The sequence below is a fragment of the Euprymna scolopes genome, chromosome 46 (assembly GCF_053919585.1).
Source record: "Euprymna scolopes isolate OS-2025 chromosome 46, ASM5391958v1, whole genome shotgun sequence".
Taxonomy (NCBI): domain Eukaryota; kingdom Metazoa; phylum Mollusca; class Cephalopoda; order Sepiida; family Sepiolidae; genus Euprymna; species Euprymna scolopes.
Genome location: NC_136527.1, coordinates 215543677 through 215553676, shown reverse-complemented (window position 1 = coordinate 215553676; position 10000 = coordinate 215543677). Strand labels below are relative to the sequence as shown.

Sequence of the window (10000 nt, the reverse complement as noted above, 5' to 3'; positions counted from 1 at the left end):
ATAATATATATTCACACACACACATGAAATACACACAAAAAACACATGCACACACACACATACGCAATACACACATGCACACACACACACGCAATACACACAAAACACACACACGCAATACACACAAAACACACATGCACACACACACATGCAACGCACACAACAAAACACACACAACATGCATGGAACACTTACACACAACATGCACACACAACAAACACACACATCACACGCATACAACAAATACACAACACACACATACAACACACATGAAACACACACAATAAACACGCAACACGTACACACAACATACACACACCATCACATAACACCACACAACACCATCACATAACAAACACACACACATTGTACACAAAACACACACACACATACACACACACAACTACACAACATAATACAACAAAGAAATTGAAACTAACAAATGGCCAATGTTTTCTGGGTGAATTCTCCCACGACTATATAGATATAACACATGCACTCACAAACATACACACACATACACAAAACACACAACTCAATCTATCTATCTATACTCCTATAAATTCATTTTTCTTTTGTGTGTATTGATATTCATATTAAAAACCCTCTTTTCTATTTATTTAAGAAAAAAAATACAATGTTCTTATATATGGGTCGTAGAATTGCATTCATCTGCAAAAGATCTAGCTAATTTGCATATTCTTTTAAACATTCATTTTAATTAATTCCCTATTAGTTTTTTTTCGGTTTTCTTATGGGATGATCATCTTTAGTTAACTATTACATGTAATTATATTCATGCAGATATTCTACATGATTTATACTTGCATAATATTTGTGTAAAAAGGTTACAGTGAACACAAAATTGTTTCCATATATATTTATGTATACGTATATATTTTTGTTTAATCTATCTATATATATATCTATATATCTATAAAATACTGTACACTCTTTAACCCTTATCCTTGAGTGGCCTCTTGGCCTTGATAACGTGTTGATAACTATGAAAAAAAAAAAAAAGAAAAAGTCCAATGTGAACAAGTTCTAATTGAATCGTCCCCCTAAGTAATCCAAGTTACAAAATTCCCACTGTTTACTATGCTAAAATCACAATGACTAATGTATACCTATTAACCCTTATCCTCGAGTGGCCTCTGGGCCTTGATAAGTGGTGACACCCATGTAAAAAAAAAAAAAAGTGAATGTGTCTGTGTATCTGCCTGTCTGTGTATCTGTTTGTCTGTCTGTCTGTGTGTGTACATTTCCCTACGCAATAACTCTGTCAATTTTTAGTCTACAGACTCGAAATTTGATATACAGGGTACTGAGATTTTAGAAAATCTGTGTAATTCATTTTCGGACAGAAATTTGGCTGTTAAGGAGTCAAAGTTCAACGATTTGACTTTTGAGAAATCAAATTAAATAGACAGGCGAGCTCCGTTGTTAACTCGGAGATATTACGATTTATATGTGATATAAAAAGCTTTAAAAAGTTGTGAAGCGACCGACCGCTTCTCTGAAAGAAGCCTTTTGTAGACATACAGAAAAAGCGAACACACATACATACATTTTCGCTTTTATATATATATAGATTTCCTTGTGTCGTAGTCAGATTATGTTAAAATTGTGACCTCTCTGACGTACACAACTGCTCAAGGTTTTTTGGGTTTTTTTTTACACAGTGATCACCACTTATCAAGGCCCGGAAGCCACTCAGGGATAAGGGTTATTGCAAGTACATTACGTCAGTGTGGAGATTTGATGAAGTGTTTACTTAAAGGGGCGGTTCATTAGGAATTTGTTAATGTTGGACTTGCAGACATCCAAGTTGTAGTCAGATGGGAGGCAGGCAGACGGAACAGAGTTCCACAGGCGTGCGGTTCTAAGAAAGAAGCTTTGTTCATGGAATCCACGTTTTGATCTAGGCACAGATAAAGAGTGGGGGAAATTTTTCACAGTGGATTCAGCTAGACGGGTGTTTTTCGTGAAAGATTGGCGATGGGGGGACCAGAGATTGGAGTTCAGACGAGCACCTGCCATGGAAATAACGATAAAACAAGGATAGGCTCGCTATGTCTCTTCTGTGGGAGAGAGGTTGCAGGGAAGAGAAAAGGGCATCCCCCACTAAACCACGAAGTCTATTTTGTACTCTGTCAAGGCAGGATAGGCTGTTTTTAGCAGTTCCTGCCCAGATATGGCAACAGTATTCCATCCTTGGATGTACTTGGCTTTTATATAGATGGGTCATTTTGTTTATTTTTAAACTTAGCTAATTTCTGTTAACATCTTCAACTAGAACGCATTGTTACATTCCCGACCCATTTATTCTCTAAAAAAAAAATAACTTCCAATCTAAACTATTTTAACAATATCACTGGATAAATAGATAGATAGATAGTAGTGTTGGGGCGATTAATCGGAATCGGGAATCGGAAAAATCGGAAGATTTAGGCGTATCGGAAAAATTGGTGCCTATTTTCCGATGCCAAAAACGATTCTTTTAATTGTCTTTTTATTTTTTTATCTAATTCCGTTTAAAACAAAATCTTATAAATATTTATTCATTTTAAAATACAAGTAAAGCTAGAACTGTACTGACATGCAGAAGTTCAAGTGAACAGACATCTTGCTGCTAAACTCCCTACATAGTACCCCTGGATCCTATGTCCCTAATAGTACCACCCCTGCATCAAAGTGGCAATATGCCTTGTTTGAGCTGAAAATTGAATAATAAAATTTTTTTTTTTTTATCGAGAGATCATCCTCCACAAGTATTTTTGATGTTTCGGAATCAGTAATTGTATCAGAATTGGGAAAAATATTGGAATCGTCCCATCACTAATATATATATATATATACACAAGTTAGAAAAGAATAACAATAACAAAGACTTTCATTGGCGAGGACTACTATTGAGCGTAACCAGTTATACAATCCTTTTGAAATTTTCATCTCTATTTTTCTCGTTATCTACTAAATATTTTTAATGAAACCAATATGAAATATGTTCCTTATTAAATTGTAAAGATTTTCTATTCTGAAAGAAGTTTTAAAAAAATTTAATCTAAAAAAGTTATTTTAAAGTTTTTGTTAAGAAAATTCAGATTTTTTCATTATTCAGACATGTGTGACAAAGAGTGAGTTGCAAAAAAGTGTTGTGGTGTGAGGAGAAATACAAACTGAAACAGAGAGAATATTCAGACCTGTAATAATACAAAGAGAGGGTTGCAAAAATGAGATGTGGTGTGAGGAGAAATACAAACTGAAATAGAGAGTAGGAGAGTTTTTATAAATACATGCAAAACCACATTCATTTTTTCAAATCCAAATTAATAAATTAAATAAAATATAATCTTAAAAAGATACAATACAAGTTAGAAAAGCATTTTATCCAAGGCATGAAAATTGTTAAACAAAATGTTTTTTCTATAGGCTTTAAAAATAAAGGTACAAGATTCAATTCGAAAGTGATTTAATACCTTACTTTATAAACTTTGAAGATAAATTTTTAGTCTATAGACTCGAAATTTGAAATACCGGGTACTGAGATTTGGGAAAATCGACGTGACGGGTGTCAGCCAGAAATTTGGCTGTTAAGGGGTCAAATTTCAACGATTTGACCTTTAAGAACTCTACCAAACTCCTCCGACAATTTTGGGTCTAGACACTTGACATTTTAGATATAGGTTCCTTGAACCTGGATCTAACTTAATAAAGTGATTTGAGCCCGAAACTATAAATTTTAAGGGGTCATAATAGGGGTCAAAGTTTTAAAAAATTAAACATTTTTTTTTGTTTTTTTGCTTTTTTTTGCACAGCATACACCTCCAAACACCCGAGCAACGCCGGGCACCCCTGCTAGTATATATATATATATATATATATATATATATATATATATATATATATATATATATATATATATGATGAAAATAATGGAAATAGTTTTTTTTTTTTTGAGTGTTGTAAGCAAAAAAAAATATATATATATAAATATAAAATTTATAAACGTGCACTTTTAAGATAAATAAATTTCATCTTATAATTTATTCCTTTAATTCAGTTGTCAAGAATTGTATAAGTCAACTGAATTAAAGGAATAAATTATAAGATGGTCAACATCATGAATTTTTGAATATAACTTTTTGTCATTTATTCTGTATATATATGTATATATTTAGCCAGTAGAGTTTAGTTTCCTAGAAGTACATCCAATGAAACAACATGTGTCTACCAAAGAGTGCTCAATGAGTGAACAGAGCAGGTATATTAACTTTATTTATACAAACATTGATGGCTACATATGTGCACACATGTTTCAGTAATAACCCGCATTGGGGGATTATGTCTTCAGGCCAAGAATTATCGTCGAGAACTGATATTTCAAACAAAAACATTTTCTTATTTCGTTTACAAAGTTAGAATGTAACATGGGTGGGGGTTATGAGCTGGGAGAGGATCAACCCAACCAGACCCGAAATTGGAAAGATTAGTAAAAGCATATTAGAAAAGATCAATCTAGAATTAAAACGGCAATTCAACCTGAACCTATGGATAAATACGGTGGATCTTGTAAAATGGTTTCTTAACATTGCTAACAAGAAAAAATGTGTGTTTGTACAATTTGACATAATGGATTACTCCTTAGGTACTAACGCCCAGGTACATGCATTTGGGGATTATAATGTCTATCACAGTAGTTGGTTTGGTTTCTCAAGTTACACAGACACAGCTGGTAGCAGCAGACATAGCTTTTTATATCCTAACATAGACAGTCACATTCCCTACTCACCTCCCAGATCATGAAGATGAAGCCTCACTTCTAGATCTATTGCTAACTACAATACTGAAGGATTGTGTGACAAATGCTCACAGTTCACTTGTTAATCCCAAGCTGAGGAGTCATTATTAAAAATGGCAATATGTTTTAAAAAATCTGAGTGCGAAGCCATCAGAGAACACATCAGAGATGCCCCATGAAATAATATCTTTTCTCTTCCTGTTGAACAGTGTGCCAATGAGACAACTGAATTATACAAAGAAGGCATTGAAGTGCATGTTCTTACACAGATGTACTATAGCAAGCCCCACTCTTCCGAGTTGTTCACTTCAACTTGTGCAACTGCCATTGTGCAAAGGCAGCATGCAGCTTGCGGATTCATCTGCCACAAGTGAAGTACAACTAGACAAAAGTTTATGCAGTTAGATACAAGTGTAAGTGGCATACCAAAATGTATCGAGTTGCAGAAAATAGGAACTTGTGATTTCTGGAAATCTCCACTATTCAACCAAGAAAGTTGCTAAGACCCATACCAATGCCTCCGATGGGGATTTTGAAATCATTGTCTATAATGGAGAACAAAGCGACTTTTTCGATATATCAATGGGAACGCTGGACTCTGCAGAAGCAACAGATCTCGTTGGACTTTATATCATTTATAATTTAGCGAAAGATAACACTATTGATGGAAGGGACATGGGCTTATATCGTGACGATGGGCTAATAATAGTGAGGAACGCTACAAGTGTTAAATGTGATCACGTTAGGAGAGCAATCCATAGGGACATGAAAGATTTTGGCCTAAAAGTAGAAGTTAATGCTAACTTAAAACAGGTTAACTTCCTTGACGTTACTTTAGATCTTGATTCAAATACTTATAAACCATATATGAAGGATAACTCTTACCCTATTTATATACACCCACAGTCTAACCATCCACCATCCATTATTAAACATATACCGTTACCTATTGAAAGTAGAATAAGTACCAATTCATCTGATGAAGTAACTTTCAATGATTGTAAAGCTATTTATAATACAGCACTTAAAAATAGTGGGTATAAAGACATAGAGATAAAATATAAAGTCACTAATGCAAGCACAAATAGGTCAAGGAATCGTAATAGGAAGGTGATTTGGTTCACACACCCCTTTAATATTATGTTGAAAACAAAACTTGGTACAAAATTTTTACAACTTATTAACAAGCATTTCCCACCAAATAATATATTACATAAAATATTTAATAAAAATACATTAAAATTAAGTTATAGCTGTGGCGATAATTTTGAAAGAATTATAAAAAAGCATAATGGAAGAATCTTAAGGATGACTAATAGAGAAAGTGTAAATATTAGTGACAACACGGTTGTGAATAAATGTAACTGCCAAAAGCCTGAGGAATGCCCAATAAAAAAATTAATGTCTAACCTCATCAGTGGTATACCAGGCTAGGATATTCTCAGAAGAGAACCCAAGGGATGAAAGATTCTACATAGGGAGTACCCAAATGATATTCAAAAATAGATTCTATGGACATACACGTTCAATGAATTATCAAACGTATGAAAAGGACACTACTGGAAATTAGTTAGAGAAGATAAAACACTTAGGATAGAATGGAAGATTATTAGAAGGGCCAATACTTGCCACTCATTAAACTCACAATGTCAATTATGCTTATCAGAAAAACTTGAGATAACTAGGTTTAAGGATAGGGATAAACTGTTAAATACTAACCTGTATTCTGTGTTGATTATTATATCGTATTCAATGTGCCTCTTGTAAAATACGCTTAAATATGTTTAAATCCATGATGTTTTCGTATTATCGTAGAACCAAATTTAATTGATTTTTATATTGTACCCAATATTATGTAGTAATTATTTTTTTAATTCCTTTTTATTTTTTAGTGCAATACGAATCGTTCGAGGATATGAAAACAGAGCTGAACTGCAAGCCATCACTGTTAACGACGACACCACAGCAGTTAAATGTCGCTCCGTCTGAACTGAATTACATAAAAGAAAACCTCAGAAAAGTGACCATGGGGGAAGGAGGGAAACGCAAGCCTGCCAAAGGTCCATTACCTGCTGCATACATAACGCCTTTCATAACGTGTACGTTTAAATAATAATCATTAATAATATTTTTGCCAAGTCTAACCCTAACCCTAACTCTAACTCTAATCTAACTTTTTTATTCTGTTTAAAGGTTGCAATTTGTGTCTTGTTTGAAATTAAGAAATGCTTTCAATAAGGTTTTTTTTTACAAAAGGAATCACCATTCATCAAGGCCCAGAGGCCACTCGAAGATAAAGGTTAATGTTAGATGTGTAAATTTGGTAAAGGGGAACGGCTCACCAAGAACTTGTTTACATTGGACATGAAGACGACCATATTGTCCTAGATTCAACTCTCTTCCTAATCTTCCAAATTGCATTCGTAATTCATAGACATTTTTGCTGACGACTATCTATGGCAGCACAACAATGACCAAGTTCTCTGATCTTCAGCAAGTGGTACAATGGGGAAAAATGTTAGAGAATGGATAGAGAGAGAGAGAGAGAGAGAGAGAGAGAAGGGGGAGTGTGAATTATAGTGTAGACACGTTGACAGGAAGTCAAGATCAGCTGATTGGATTGCATGTGAGTCATGTGATCAGGTTAGCTGAATCTAGGAGATTTGGTTGCGACTTGGACGAGAGCGGACGGCTTTGCCGTTGTCTCCTTCCCTTCGCTGGGGGTGAGAATGAACGCAGAAAACGCATGAACGGTAGAAAGAAGAAGAAAACACAGGCCAAATTCACTTTACAATCTTCTGCGAACAAACTGGAAGGTGAATAAAAAAACTATAGAACCAATTTCTTGTCTTGGTGTGAAATAAATCATCGTCCCCAAAAACAGGTATCAAGTCTCCCTCACAGACGAGATATTCCAGATGGACCAAGAAAATGGAAGAAGGTATGTTGAAAATACATGACATGTCACACACATAGTCACACTTAGCAGCATATGAACATATGTAATAGAAAGACCACTAGACGAACACAACGACATTAACTCTGGTAAGATAATTAAACATTCAATCCTTTATAGACACGTTTTAATATATTATCTCCATTCCAATTTCAACCAATATACAACAAACGCTCATTTTATGATATGACAACGTAACATATATAAACACACACACACACACACACACACACACACACACACACACATGGCCAACCTGTAATAATAATAATTCAATGTGTCAATAGGCTCTTTGGATTCAGCTGGATTCACAGTAGATTTGTATATCTTATAATTCCAATTTCAACCAATATACAACAAACGCTCATTTTATGATATGACAACGTAACATAAAGTGGCTGGTTACTTTTAATGCATCTGAAACCAAACTTCTATCTTTACATCATCATTCTGATCCCCATCTGGCATCAATTGAAATGAATGGCTCTCGTCTTCAGAAGGATCCATGTTTTGAAAAATTTCTGGGCTTGACATTTATTCCTGATTTCAGATGGAACACGTACATCAAATCCATTGCCCAGATCGCTGGAAAAATGATTGGATCCTTCTATCGATCCAGTAGATATCTATGCAATTCTCTACCTATATAATTCTCTACCTATATATTGACAAGCTCCTGGGTTTGACCTTTACTCCTGATCTGAAATGGAACACGTATATAAAGTCTGTTGCCCAGTTCCTCTTGCTCCCTGTGACTTTATGGGAACAACATTGCAGCTGGAGGAGATTACTTATCATTGAAAAAACCATGAAAACGTTTTAGGCCCTGTCGGTGGGGCATTAGAATACGCCGACTGCCCCTCCCCCCTGCAGAGGGTAAAAGTTCCTCAATGGGGGTCCTGGATATGACCTTAAACTATATCCAATGGTAAGGCCCCAGCTTGTGGGTTTTGGGGAGTGTGGAGTCACCCTTTAATTACCATTGCTCCCAGGTCCACTCTAACCCGGAGTGGTAGTACCTGTTAGCATCCCAACTATGGGTTAAATAGAAACCGACGTGAAAACAACAAATATATTCTATTAAAAAATTTCTTCTTCAAAATCTTTGGATTCCGCATTAAATAACCTGAAAAGGGTTGATATGCCGTAAAACAAAAACAACCAACAACCAACCTCTCCTCCCCATGTTAAGAATGGCTTTTTAAATAATAACGTTATTATTTCCACACGGATCAATAAGTGCACTAGTACCAAAAAGTGCTGTCATATTTATTTTTTGTTAGTAAAAAAGGATTCAATTTTTTAAATCTCAATTTTATATTCATGGAGATGATTTTATTTATATATAATTTTTTTTTTTTACATGGAGTTCACCACTTATCAAGGCCCAATGGCCACTCGGGGATAAGGGTTATTGTGTGTACAGTAATCAATGGGATAGTGTAGCAATAGTATTGGAGAATTGGTAAGGTGTCATTACTTGGGGGGGGCGGTTCATCAGGAATTTGTTTGTGTTGGACTTGAAGACATCCAGGTTGAAGTCGGGAAGGAAGTTCCACAGGCGTGCAGTTCTTAGAAAGAATCTTTGTTCATGGAATCTACGTTTTGATTTAGGCACAGATAGGGAGTGGGGGAAATTATTGACGGTGGTTTCAGCTAGTCAGGTGTTTTTTGAGAAAGATTGGTAAGGGGGGACCAGAGAATGGAGCTCAGACGACCTGCCATTTTGAAGCATTTAAAAAAAAAATGAGTGGTCTCAACAAATACAGGTTATGACGCACAGAAATAGAGAGTGAGCAAACAGCAAAATCTCACCCCTTCACTATTGAGGTTCTTCAATGCTGGAAAACCTTCTACTCTAATAGTTTCTCCTCTTCAACTGCTAAACTTTGGAATTCGCTCCCTGTTTCCTGCTTTCCTGACAGTATTAACCTGCAGAAGTTTTAATGTAATGTGAACAAACCTCACAGTTTCCTGTTAGATTCCGTACATCAAAGTGGCACAATCTTATGTATTTTTTTTTTTTACATGTTACTTACTACTTATCAAGACCCGGAAGCCACTTGGGGATAAGGGTTATTGCATGTACAACTAGGCCTTTGTTCTGTAAGTGCGTGCCCATTCGCTGATTAGGAAGATGATTGGCTAACTAAAAATTCAATAGAATGTGCGTATATACACGAGACTACAACAATTCTTCCCATAAACCTCACGAATCATCATCATCATCATCATCATCA

At 35.2% G+C, this 10000-nt stretch overlaps 1 protein-coding gene across 1 annotated transcript in view; it reads left to right on the top strand.

Annotated features, from left to right (window-relative positions):
• The window catches only part of LOC145271055 (uncharacterized), a 158797-nt gene that overhangs the window by 96062 nt on the left and 52735 nt on the right, over window positions 1-10000 (top strand). Inside the window, exon 6 of the mRNA XM_080126602.1 lies at window positions 6697-6903. Within this exon, the coding sequence (XP_079982728.1) occupies window positions 6697-6903 (207 nt within the window). The remainder of the gene's footprint in view (window positions 1-6696; window positions 6904-10000) is intronic.